Raw genomic sequence first — 13,936 nt, 5'->3', positions numbered from 1 at the left:
CTTAAGTAAAATTTTAAATGCACGACTTTTACTTGTAACAGAGCATGTTTATGCTGTGGTATTGTTACTTTTATTAAGTAAAGCATCTGAATACTTCTACCAATGCTTAAGGATACCAAACTTACCAAGCTTTAGTTTCCCTATTGGCCTTTTTCACAGCTGATATTTTGACATGTCATAGCAGGAAAATCCCAGTTTATTGTTGTAATTAAAATAATAATAATATATATAAAATATATAATGATAATAGTGGTGTATAACCAGTTCAAGGATCTTGGTGCTGATGTTGGCTCACTGCAGTAGTTTACTGGGAACTGAGCCATTGTTAATGTTATTACTACACCTGTGTGTTTCCTGCTATTAGAAGACAAACTGTCTACTGTGAATATGGTTCACAGAGCCACTCATGCCCTTTTGGTGTTGAAATAGTACATATATAGTTGGTCTGTCTTTTTTTGGTTTGTTTGTTTGTTTTTGCTTTTGCTTTTTGTGTTATATATCAGTTCTGGAGCTACGTTCTATCTGTTACAATAAAACTGACAATTGTTTCCTTACTTGGGATATTTCAGTGTGCTAAGATACTATATAATGAGAAGATATAACTAGTATCTCTGAACCTAATGCTACTGTGTAGTGTAGAAACCTTCATGTTTCATGCATTTATTATATAATTTTATAGAGTCAAAGTTTATTCTTATATATTCTTTTAGTCTACAGTTACAAACATCATTTTATACCTTAATAAAGATTTCTTTTCTTCATCCGCAGTCCAAACGTTAAGAATAGTTGTCTGTTGCAAAAGCGTAAGTGACTGTTACGTTTTTGGACAGCATTGGCCACAAGCAGTTTTCTAGTTTCATAACATAATCTTTTTTTTTTTTTTTTTACACTTTATGGCATAACCACATGATTTAAATGTTATTAGAAAATATCAACTTTAATGAAAGATTTTCACTGCTGATGAGTGACATGGTCACTGATAGTAATTGTTTTTCCATCAACAGGAATCAATGTATCAATCAATGCTCAAAAAAAAAGTCTAGGGGCAGGGAGCACTTGCTGTGGTGGTCACATGCTCTTATTGTTGATACCCTTACATAACTTTTTTTGTCCTTTAAGTATCTTCTTTTACATACTTTGCAATTGTAAAAAAAAAAAATCCCAAACAGTGATCATCACACTGTTACCTTAGTAGTAATTGTAAATCTGTGAACATTTGTGGTATTCAGTGTGTCCTGAGGTCTTATGTAATACCAGGGCTGTTGAATAGAGAGCTCATTAGGGATGGGCAGCCTTTTATGTTTCTGTTCATGTTGTCTATATATCCTTAAAGCAATACACACTGAGTTATAATAGTGGGTATTTGTCTCTGCTGTGTCTGTTGCATGTGTTGAGGCTGCAGCTCCACAGGCATGAGTTTATGTCGAGTTGTGTTAGTGCAGAGCAGTGTTGCTGTGGCTGTGTCACACAGGGAGTCACCACGAGAGGGAGGGACCACGAGAGGCAGCAGGACAATGCTGGTGTTTGTGCAACGGCCCCTGAGTGGCGGCTGGCTCTCTCATATCGCTCTCGCTTGACTACCATTGCTGCACGCATTGTTGAAGTCAAAGGAAAGTGGACAGCTTGATCCTGTCTGTGGGATGCACCGACAGAGGTAAGACCCCTGTTCCCTACTGCTATGTCTGTGTGATGGAAGAAAATGAAGGCTTTTTTGAAAGCTGTCTCGTGGGGCTATGCTGTGTGAACTGTGTGAGCAGGGTGTTCTAGTGCAATTTGGGGTTGGCTTGGGGTGAGGCACCCTTGTCAGTGTTTTGGCAGGGTCACTAGTGTGTGTGAATGGAGCTGAGCTGAAAGAAAGTTTCACAGAAAGAGGCTCAGTGAAAGGCATGTGTAGAATATGTGACTAGGATCGAGCATTGGAAAAGACAGAGCTTGAAGTGGGACATGGAGAGTAGAAATATTTGGAGATGGAAAAGTTGGAATGGTGACTGACAAACGACACAAATCAAGATGAGAAGATGAACAAACCAGAAAGTGACTGTTTCCGATGCTCCCACCACGGCAGACAGGCAAGGATAGAGTGAAGGTTTACAGTGGTAAAAATAGAGACAGAATGGAGGTGGAGAGATTAAGAGAGAGATTAATTAGGGAGCTGAGAGAAGGGGGAAGTCAGGAAGGGAAAAGGCAGAAAAAGAATGGAAGAAACTGAGACTGTAGTAAAAGAAAGCAAGAGCTGTGAAGAAAAGGTTTCAACAGCATTTGTATTACCTATAATACACAATTCTTAGGCTCGACCCCCAACTATTGTACTTCCACAAAGAAAAAGAAAAAAAAAAACTTGTCAAACAAATTTACCAACCTCCATTCAAATCTTCCTTACAGTCCTTTGTAAATGCTGGACTTCAAATGCAGTAAAAAGAATACCAGTAAGCCACTCATTTTCAGTTCTGCCCTCCTTCCTAGATCAAATACTCTTATCCCTTTTAGCTGGCAGATTAGAGAGACTCAAGATGTTCTGTCTCAGTGTGGTAGTCCAAGGATATGCCTCTATTCACATTTATGAATGACTAAGTCTGGATTTTATAGACTCTTATACTCAATGTGAAATGTGTCATTCTTCCATCACAATCATGCCCCCCCCATTTCCCTCTATCTTATAAAGCCATCACAAATGTCTATTCAACAAAAATAAAAATACCTATGTGGGATATAGGCTAGAGGCACACAGGTGTCACTTGCACTCTACTTAAGACGTATTTAAACCACATTAACTGCATGTGTTTCACTGTTCCAGGCAGTGGGAGGGGGCTTGGTTTTTGGTGTGAGGTACAAACAAAGCAGAAAGGCTGGCCAGAAGACACAAATCCAACAGCGGTGGTTTTGGCCACAACAGAAAAGAGGGCGTCCACCCCTTCCATACCAGGGAGGAGAAGAAGGCTTTTCACTGCTGCCGCATTACAGGAACCAGTGAGCTCCATTTGTGGCGTGGGTGGGCAGGTGAGGGTTAAGCTGTGGTGACAACTTTGGGCTGCGTGCCGAAGTGTGGTAGGGAAGAGGAAAAGGAAGAGGAAGGAGAAGAGGAGAAGTAAGCAGAGGAGGAGGAAGAGGAGGAGAGGAGTAGCAGATCTGGGCCTGGAGCCCAAACACGAGCAGGATGGCGGAGAAGAAAGTTAGGTGAGTATCTTCATTTTGTTTGTTTTTCTTGGTGAAGAGGTATTCACCAAGTAGAAGCAGCAGCTGGCTTAACGTCAGTGTTTTACATTCTCTGTGTATGTGTGTGTTTGTGTATATGAATTTTTGACTATGAATGGATGTGTCATTTGCATGGCTTGCATTGGTGCTTACTTGTAAATGGATCTGTGCATGTGTGTGTCCATGTTGATCCCTTTGCAGCCTCCCTGCTAAGCTGATTAATGGGGGCGTGGCAGGCCTGGTTGGTGTGACATGTGTATTTCCTATTGACCTGGCCAAGACCCGCCTTCAGAACCAGCAGGGCGTCCAAGTCTACAAAGGAATGTGAGTAGGGCTCCCCCTGGCCCAAGTTTACCCACTACTGTTATTGATCCGTGACATACAAAGACAGGACTTTCACATTACTACATATTTTTGTCTTAGCATCACTGAATGATGCTTTGATTGTTGCTTCTGCAAAAATGCAATAAATAATAAATAATCTTTATCTTTAATGTTGGGGAAGGGCTGCAGACAAATGTTTTCTCTGCATGGATATATGTGCAAAAACAATGTCTAAATGTCTGAATCTGTAAAATCTGTTAGAAAAATATCTGCATCCTTCATGTTGGTAAATGGTTTCACATGTGCTCTCTGGTTAACACCACTCTCTAATTTGAGCTACACACAAGACAATATTATTTAGATCACCACATCTTGCATAGTTTTCATCTGAATCCCAGAGGGTGAAGCAACAGAGCTAAACACTCCACATTCCCATATTTGGTCCAGGGTTTTGGTGAGACTGTACAAAAGTCATTCATGGGTTTATAATAGTGTACTGTGTGTGTTTTGATGGACTAGCAGTTCAGTTTGATCAGTTTGTGGTTACATTTGGATACAGCTAATTTGGGGCTGCAGAGAAAAACTGATTTCGTGTCCTTAAAAGACAGCCTGACCCTGAATTTTTAACAGCACACATCTGGGCATCAATATTACTGTCTGACTGGGTGTGGCCATCCTGTGTTTACCAGACTGCAGTTTTCCACTGTGAGTCAGAGATGGAAAAATTGAATAACTTACTCTCCGCAAGGCGAGTTACATTGCAAAGAAAAAAGAGATTTCCAACGTAACGGTTAACACAGTTCTTTAACACCATTGGCCCATTTTGATCAAGGGTCATGGTGTGTTTGGGTAGCAGCCAGGTCAATGGCAATTGTGAAGATGACAAATGAAGCATAATACTACTGATTTGACTTAAATAGATGTCAGTAGAGTTGATGGTGAAAGATTTGACCATTGTTATGTTGCATTTTAAGACTCAAACAAAAACAGACAAAAAGTCAGTTGTTTTCTTTTTGTCTTCAAAGGCTGGACTGTCTGGCAAAGACGGTACGCTCGGAGGGCTATTTTGGATGCTACAGAGGTATTCTTTGCATTTCCAATCCCTGTTACAAGCAATGATACAACTGTGCTTTACTATAAGCTTAATCTGGCCACCTACGCTGTTGTTTGCCTTCTGAGCCCTCAATCTTTTCATCATAATACCTGGTGTCTGCTGCCATTAGCCCATGGTGGTGAGCCATAAGCTGCTGTGTAGGTCTGTTCTATTTGTACACCTTAGCGGAAACTGTTGAGTGTCACAGCCATCAGCCTGTTTGTCTTCTCTAGGTGCAGCAGTGAACCTCACACTTGTTACACCAGAAAAAGCCATCAAGCTGGCTGCCAATGACGTCTTCAGACAGAAGCTGTCTAAGGATGGGTAATTTACCCTCACTGATCCATCACATGATGAAGCTCAAAATAATCCAAAAATACAGAATAGGTCAAACTAAAACACAGCCTACTGTTAAAATATTACATTACAGAGAATAATCCCAGAGTTCTGCCAAAAGCAAGCGTGATATTGAATTTATATTAAGTTAAATAAAATTAGATTTGAGTGGTCATTATGGGTTATTATAGTAAATTAAAACTACAATAAAAAGTTCAGTACAGAATTTGTTTTGTTTTGCCTTTGTGGCGTCTTTTGTTGAATGGTAACACCATGCTAACACCAATGCTAACTTGATGACTCCTGTTAAACCATTGAGAGAAAAAGACATACACGTGTTAATGTAGGATTCTTTTGGCTATTTGGTACAAATTAACACTGCTATTGTATTCCATTTGTGTAACATGCCTCAAATGTGGTAATCTTTAACCTAATCTTAAATAACTTAAAAGTGATGTTTTGACTGTATTACACCATTCCAGTACTTAGACCGAGAACTAAATCTAAAATACCAATTCTGAACTTTTCTTTATTATATAGTACTTTAAAGAAATAGTATTAATAGTCTAGTCATATTGTTTTATAGAGAAACTATAAAAGCTGAACTAAAACAACAATTTCTAAATCAAGTAATACATTGTTGTTGCTTTTTAAACAAAACAAAAGTTTAAAAAAGGTTAAAAACTTATTTAGGGGGGCAACTACAGAATCCCCACTATTACCCATTCTAAATTTCTTACACTTGTTTAGTTGCTCTCATAATTTAAGACACACTATATATGTCACCGTCATTGTGTTTCCAGGCATTTGCCCCTGTGGGGGGAGGTGCTGGCAGGGTGTGGGGCTGGGACCTGTCAGGTGGTCGTCACCACTCCTATGGAGATGCTTAAGATCCAGCTGCAGGATGCAGGAAGGCTTGGTGAGTTGGCCACTGGATTTGTGAACACTTTCTTTTTTTATTTGATAAAAGTTTAGTCATATAATGTGTTCAATAAGCCAAAGCTTCTATTGACTAAATGTTTTGTTATAAATTTGAAAACCAAACGGCTGGCATACCCTCCTGTGACAGAAACAAAAAGCACACTCAGTGATGGCTGCAGGGTTACATTAGTCTGTATGTGTTTCTAACCTGGGACAGTCTGTGTTTATCCATTAGCTGCACAAAGGCCTGTGCCAACTGCAGCTCAGGCTGCTGCTCCGGGTCCAGCTCCATCGCTGGTGGCCCCTCCATCACAACCCCGGCCGACCCCTCCACGGCCCTCAGCTACTGGCATCACTGTGGAGCTCCTGAAGACCCGTGGCCTGGCCGGCCTCTACAGGGGGGCAGGGGCCACCTTAATGAGGTCATACACACAAGACATAAACGCACACTCACCCCCACATACTCACAAATAGTTTTCTCCTTTGTACTTTTAATCTACATATATATTTAGTTACTATTTTATGACTAATGTAAAAAGCCAGACTGAGAGTTATATATTATTATTTATTATAAGTGTTTTGAACTATTCCACACATACTTCTTCCAGTCTGTTTCTGGTGTCCATTCTATGTCACTTTCACTTATTGTCACAGGTATCCCTTGTGTTGGGCTTGTGTTCTGCAGCTCTCTCTATCTCTTCATTCAACTCTATCGTCTCTGCTTTTATGAGTTGATTTTAGATGACATAATTCATGCTGCAGTTGGTGTATTTCCTGACACCTCCACCAATCGACAGTGATCAATAGATTCCTGCAGCTATGTCTGGCTGCTGTAGTGCAGTTGAGGCCATGTCTCTCAGTTTATCCCTACCTCTCTTCTGTGAATTCACCCCCTCCCACACATCTCTTTCCCCACTAATTCTCAGGCTATCCAATTTCTTTCTCCTTACCCAACCTGTATTGCAGCCTTTCTCCCGGGTTCTTTCCTTTCCATCTCATTTAATCTGACCATTTTTTCTGAAATCAGGGATGTCCCCTTCTCAATGATCTACTTCCCGCTGTTTGCCAACCTGAACGCGCTGGGCCAGGAAAGAGCAATTGGTCATGGTGATGTGCAGGCCCGGGCGCCATTCTGGCAGTCTTTTGTGGCGGGCTGCACCGCAGGCTCAGTGGCAGCTGTGGCTGTAACACCACTGGATGGTGAGTGGGAGAAAGAAACAGAGAGAAATGGAGGGCAGGGAGTCGCATGTGCATGGGGCCTTAAGTCTATACTACTCACGAAGACGGCAGGGTGTGTGCACCTACCAAGTGTTGCAATGCTTCATTACAATTTGGTGTGTTCCGGACAAATCAAACTTCCCTTTAATGTTATATCTTAAAATGAGATTTAACTTTTGAAAGATTGCATAACAAAATCTTTCTTTTACAAAGGAAAAGTTGAATTCATAAGCATTCAATTCAACACACAGCCTCACTTTGACTGGTAGCGTCTTGTTGCTAACATATAGAGTTCAATTCAATATAGGGTAAATAGGGAGTGGTTTCGCACACGGCCATTGCAATTTAACAGACATTATTGACTTCTCTACTTGTGCTACTATGTTAACATTTACAATGATCCTGTGATTGCCATCTGTGGCCACAGTGGCTGCTTTAACTGACATCTTTCAGCTTATGCAATGACGGTGCATCCTTCTTTTCAATACCCATACAGTAATAAAGACTCGTCTGCAGACCTTGCAAAAAGGAGAGGGGGAGGACACATACAGAGGAATTATTGACTGCACAAGGTATGAGTGTATGCTACAATAAAACATTTGCTGCCCTAATATTTGCAAGTATAAAGGCCCAAGTAACAACTGCTTGTCCCAATTTTTTTTCCTCCCATTGACCTCTCTGTATACTCTTGCAGGCGCATCCTGAGGCGAGAGGGCCCATCAGCATTCCTAAAGGGTGCAACATGTCGTGCTTTAGTCATCGCTCCTCTTTTTGGCATTGCACAGGGTGTCTACTTTCTTGGGGTAGGGGAGATGATGCTGGGTTTGCTGGGATAGCAGTGCTTGGCATTAGTGGTGGCAGTTGTGTTATCTCTGTACACACACAATCTGCAGTGAATGCATGACACCACTGAGTGAGCGGTGAATACAGAGAGGGGGAAAGGGCAGCAACAATCTGCTAACCAAAGGAGGAGGAATGGTCTGGGATATGAAGAGGCTCTATTTACTAATATGTGGACCAATCGGTTTACACTAATCAAGTTTCTGTAGGTTTTCACATGCTGTCAGCAGGGTTCTGTAGGCCAAACAGGGTCCTGTGTATGAGTGTGTGACGAATCTGAAGGTATGTGTCCCAAGTTGTGTGTTTTATCCCTGCGTGCTAGCTGCAATATGTCTGGGGCCCTTCCTTTGGTTGTTAAGAAAGGGCTGCTGCATGTTGTTTGAGGCTGCTAACTAAAATGCCTACCAATCTGACCATTTGTATGGTCGGGATGAAGAACTGTGCATCAACCAATATTAGTGACAAATTCCCCTTTCAGTCTTTATCAAACGCTACTACTGTCTAATGTTTGACCTCCGAGTCTGAACTGGGTATTTGGCTTGACCATCAAATGCCAGTCATTTAGACTTCAATGTTCAATGTGTTTCTCTGGAAGAGGAACTCGATCTCCTTCGGCCTACTCCGTTATGCATTCCTCCCACTCCATCCGTGAGGTCTGAGTTGTAATCTTGGATTCACTGGATTGGGAGATGGTGCCTGCTTGTGTCTCTAAGGTCATTTGTTAATCTGATGGTAATGCTTTAATCCCTGTATTAGCGTACAATATACCCTAACATTCAGCTCACTTCCTGCCCAAAGGCCACAGGTTAGACTGCTGGGCCACTGTCTCATAGCATTGATTTCCTCCCCTTCAGAGCTTGGAAGGGTTTAAATAAAACCTGTGAGAAGCCTAGGGCTGATTTGACTGCTTAGTTATACATAAAACAATATGTTGCTTCAAATGATGTGCGCACAATAACTTTAAAAGAAAGCAATTAAAGCCTTATCATTGCTGATAGTTCTAAAGCATCAAAACTGTAAGTCTGAAATGAATTCAGCAGAACTGGTGGTATTGAAATTGTTTTGGTACTTGAGTCCAATTTAGCGAGGACAATTATATTTGTTAGACCCATGGAGGTAGTATGGCCTGTCTTGCCAACTGTTTGCCATTACTTAAGTCCACTGGGTGGCACTAAAAGCGTTTTTTTTTTTTTTTACATTTTTAATGCAAGACAAATTTTGATGTGGCTAGTGTACCTAGGCTACTACATTTTCCTCATTGTAGAGTGAACATAGCCTGAGTAAACTGTTTGTTTACGAGCTGTAAATAAAGATATCTCATACATGCAGATTTCTCTGTGTCACATGCATTTATTTCTTTGGTTTTTGTGTTTAAGTGCTTCAGAACAATTATTAACATCCTCTCTCTGTCCACACACACTCACACAGTCAAACTGTTAAATTGTGTTCGGCAAACATACTAGATTAAAGGCTGTATTCAACAAAACATGTAGACTAGTAGGGGTAGTATGTGTAGGGGAAATATGTATCTTTGGTGACTTAAACATGTAGCTTTGATTATTTTAATCAGTTAGTTAACAACTAGGGGAATAGAATAAAGCAGTCCATCAGACAATAGAGGTAAAACAGAGGGCACTTAAATGCAAGTAAAAGTGCATGTTGAATTATCACTGTCCATTAGTACAAAAATAAAAAGATATATGAACACATCCATAGCACCTCATCAAGTAAAAGAGGCTTTTCTTTGACCCTGATGACAGGCAGGTGATTGTGCAGACTCTTGTGCACTATGATGATAGTCTGTGGTCACCTTACATATCCCATCTGTGTCCGCACCGCTCCCTTCAAATCCACTGTTAATCTGTGAACTTGCGGTTGGGGTTGGCACCAAACAAGTTCACTCTGATTTCAGGCATCATCTGTCAGGGGTAAAGTCAGGATAGAAATAAGAAACACTCACATAAGAAACTAAGAAGCCTAAAGAAACCCTGAAGAAGTAGAATTTCTTTCTTATTTCTTTTATGGACCTAGATACAAAGCTTTATTAAATAATAATATTTTCTATCATAAATATTATTAAAATATGTCTTACAAGGTGCCTATGTGTGTTGGTAGCAGAAAACATTTGGGATGCAGGCCCAAAACAAATTCCTCTAACCACACAAAGAGCATCTATTCTACACACAAAGCATGAAGGAATACACTGTAATGACACAGATGATGTGACTTGTACCCAATTGATTTCTTCCAGCCTTGAATCCAGCATCTCCCCATTATCAAAAAGATTACTCAATTAAGTAACTAATTTAGTTAAATTAGTGGTTAGCATGACAAACCACTAATCTTGTCTGAATTATCTAAATCTTTTTTTCATTTTCAACTCTTCCACCTTTAGATAATTAAGCTCACTGGGAACCTTTGCAGGCTCTGCTGCCCTCCACAGGCAAGCAGCAGAAAGCACTTGTAGTGTGTTCATATCAGAGATGATATATAGTCAAGGTTACTCTACCTGATGTGCCATAAGTTCTAGCCTGCTCTCCAAAGTGTTGGACACCTTGATCTTCCCATTATCATTATACACTTCTACGCCTCCACAGCTGGTAAAACAGAGAGGAGACATGACTGTAAGTATGAAAAACCAAACAAAAACCTTAAATATGTCTTTTCTTCACCCTTTTTAGTCATAGTCACAGTGAAAAACAGTCACAAAGAGTCACAATAAAAAATAAGGAATCTGACAATACATTTAAAAAATCATAGCATAACAGTTGATGTTTAAGTCCATTAATTCATCCTACATTTCTGCTGGAAGAAAACGTCCCTGGTCAATTCTGACGTCTATGTTGCTCTTCACTGCCTCTTTGTAGATAGGGATGTTCTTAATAACCGCAGCCTGTCAGGTAATAAAACAGAAAAACACAACAATATCAACTATCATGAAAGTAACAAAAGACACAAACACTCTTGACCCTGTGGTCTCCTCCATAACCTGGTAATGACAACATACATGTTGTCATTAACCTCACCTGCACCATTTCTACATCCTGCTGTCGGCAGCGAATGGTAACCTTAGGTTCCAGCAGTTGATAGAATCCCTGAAAAGTGGAAAAACACAAACTGAGGAAACATAGAGAACCAACAAATCAATCAATTGTTGGGGTGCAAGAGCAGTTGGAGAATTTACCTGAAGGACCAGGCCTTCCAATAGGGTGGAGTACCTGGCAGGGTCCTTTGCAATCTCTCCAAGTCTTTGACGGGCCTCGTTCAACAAATCCTAAGAAAAAGAACATGAGTACAAAACAGAGAAACGTCTGCAATTTCACAGGTTAACTTAGATCACTTTAAACATAAACATGTTGCTCATAAACACCGTTATTCAGATACTGTGGAATCAGACACAGGTTTTAAATAACATATATAAATAAGTATATGAGTAAAACTTATATAAATAGGAATCTGTGTTCAAATGTTGGTCTGTGGTGACAGGTAAATGTTTCTGTTTCTATGATCTGGGGACCATAAAATGAAAATCCATTCACTTCCATCATCCTGAGGAGGTGGACCCAACTGAAGTGTAGCAATTTAATTCAGACTTCAACAGGACCAAACAAAAGCACACATGCACACTAATGGCAGGCATAAATATGAGGACAAACCTAACCTGTGAATGACATGACAGTGATATGACAGGAACTGAAATTCAAGTATGGTTAGCACATGAGCATGATCTCTAACCTTGATCATGTCGTCACGGGCCTTCAGCACCTTCAGCCTCGCTTGGTTCATCAGGTTGGACATCTGACTGTGAGAGTGCAAGAAAAGGTGGATGAGTAAAATTGGCTGCACACATTTACATGTAATACGCAGTTCTTACATCACACTGCAACTGTGCCACCACCACTGCATTTTAAGAGGCAGATGTGAAAACATTAGTGAGTCTTTATGATAGGGGGTCAGGGCAGAGAGAGGTGATGTAGTGCCAGTTTATTAGGTTTATTCACACAGAATACCAAGGGCAACACTCTGAGACTTAAAAGTTGACCGTGACAGTGGGAGGAAAAGAAAATCTGGCGAGAACTGATTCAGTTTGCTGAAGCAGCTCAGATAATGCTTTGCTCTCTCGCCTCTGTGGACCACCCCTCTAAGCTGCCAAACTCCCAAGAAAGAGTAAGATTGTTCAATTTCAAATCTATAATCAACAATGCCTGACAGCCTGACAAAACAAGCCTGGTGTGGTGATGCATTATCTTGAGGAAACACTTTGTTTTTTGGAAATTCCAACACCACATGATCCTTGTCTCTCACTTCAAATCAATGTGCCTGTACGTAGGATGTGGTAATGCTTCTTCTGTTTGTCATTATTTAGTAAAGCCAAAGGTTTCAAAACACTGAAGCTACCTCTCCTCAATAATGACTCAAAAGGGGTGAAACAATTTTTTTTTTTTTTATAATTTCATTATAATTTTATAATTTCTTTTATTTCTTTGAAGATACTTTTTTTTTTTTTACATGCAAATGAAAAGTAAATAACTAAATGACCAGCAACTCACATTTTCTTATGTTGTTCAATCTGCTTTTCCTTCTTTTCATAGTATTCCATTATTTTCACCCTCTGAGTCTGCACCAGACGACCTTTCTCGATGTTGAACTCCTCCTCCGCCTGTAAACAGATGGGTATGACAAGGCTCATTACTAATCACTGGGTGTGATTATGTGCATAATAGTATCCTGGTTATGATCAGGTTTTTGGAGTATCTTTGTTATATTTTGTCCATATAAACAGCTTATTGCTGTTTCAGAAAACCTGGAGAAGACCTCAGTCCAGTTTTTAACTCTGACAGAAATCAGGATACTGTGGCACATGAACACCTTATCCAGGTTCTGAACCATCTCATCGTGACTGAGATGGTGAGATATCAAGACACACCTGCATGCAGAAAATCGGAAACATGGATACTGTCATGATCATGTATACAGGGAATTGAATTGTTCATTGAAGGTTGTTCATGCCACATATAAACATCATATCTCGAATATAATCAAAAACAAGATATGGGTCAAATCAGGATACATGTAAACACACTAAATTCAGCTAAAATCAGGAGAATGGCATATAGACAAAACAGATTTAAATTACCTTAGCATCAATCTCCTCAACTTTCTCATTGGCCTCTTGCTCAATGAAGGCCATCATGTGCTTGATCTGCCGCAATTAAGAGACACAAACATACGAGATGTCACACAAAGTTCAACCTGTACACATTACATTGTGTCAATTTTTCATATAAAAGCTCAAACCAATTCACAACAAACACACAAAAACACACATACATTATCTTGTTTACTCCTAAAAGATTCACATGGCTTGTACTCATACTGTGCGACAGGGAACGTTAACTTGTAGTTTTCCCCAGTAGTTTGTTTCAATTTTACACGTCAATAAAAGCATTTCTGTCAAATGACCGAAACCCAAACAAAGTGAGCTGTAATGTTGGAACCGTTAGAGAAGAAAATTTAACAGCCATAAGCACACGTAACTGCAGTTCAGAGCTTAGCCCATAGCTAACATTTGACATGTTTACCTAAATGTATAACTAAGTCACTGGGATAACGTTGGTTGAGTTTAACCTGAAATTTCCGAGCCTAACATTGTCTGCTTTTACCTGTTTCTGTACGTCAGCGTCGGTGAGCGCCATGTCTGTTATCACAAATATTTTGTTTATGTAAAATCTGTAAAAACAGTGACTTCTTCCCGACCACTCAAACAGCCCACAGTAAAAGTCCGTGGAGTTGTCGTTAGTTTCATGTCCAGTTAGCTACAGCAGACGAAACACAACTTCCGCTTGAAACTTTCAAAATAACACGCCTGTTCAATGGATCCCGTCATTGGTTTAGGGAACACTTCAGGTCACAAATAATTTTTCAAATAATTTTATACCAACATAATTATTCCACTTTTATTCAGTAAATGTGATATGCCCATTTTATGTAATTTTGTCATCCCCAAAACTT

The 13,936-nt window shown here is 40.0% G+C and overlaps 2 protein-coding genes across 2 annotated transcripts; one reads left to right on the top strand and one right to left on the bottom strand.

The window, feature by feature from the left end:
* Positions 1-1,519: 1,519 nt before the first annotated feature.
* On the top strand, positions 1,520-9,254 carry slc25a18 (solute carrier family 25 member 18). Its single transcript, XM_071505405.1, has 10 exons — positions 1,520-1,654; positions 2,795-3,174; positions 3,394-3,516; positions 4,542-4,597; positions 4,843-4,933; positions 5,749-5,864; positions 6,102-6,288; positions 6,894-7,066; positions 7,581-7,656; positions 7,779-9,254. Exons 2-10 carry the CDS (start codon positions 3,155-3,157, stop codon positions 7,918-7,920), a joined length of 984 nt encoding a protein of 327 aa, XP_071361506.1. The 5' UTR covers positions 1,520-1,654; positions 2,795-3,154; the 3' UTR covers positions 7,921-9,254.
* On the bottom strand, positions 9,255-13,748 carry atp6v1e1a (ATPase H+ transporting V1 subunit E1a). Its single transcript, XM_071505415.1, has 9 exons — positions 13,588-13,748; positions 13,062-13,127; positions 12,475-12,584; positions 11,660-11,726; positions 11,109-11,198; positions 10,951-11,019; positions 10,723-10,817; positions 10,434-10,521; positions 9,255-9,843 (listed from the first exon to the last, which is right to left on the bottom strand). The coding sequence occupies exons 1-9, from the start codon at positions 13,618-13,620 to the stop codon at positions 9,781-9,783; spliced, it is 681 nt and encodes a 226-aa protein (XP_071361516.1). The 5' UTR covers positions 13,621-13,748; the 3' UTR covers positions 9,255-9,780.
* Between the last annotated feature and the right edge of the window lie 188 nt (positions 13,749-13,936).

Source organism: Trachinotus anak, unplaced genomic scaffold, assembly GCF_046630095.1.
Source record: "Trachinotus anak isolate AG129_WGS33_773 ecotype Australia unplaced genomic scaffold, CSIRO_AGI_Tana_v1 ptg000002l, whole genome shotgun sequence".
NCBI lineage: Eukaryota > Metazoa > Chordata > Actinopteri > Carangiformes > Carangidae > Trachinotus > Trachinotus anak.
Note: the sequence above shows the minus strand (reverse complement) of the source record. Positions and strands in the feature narration are given on the sequence as shown.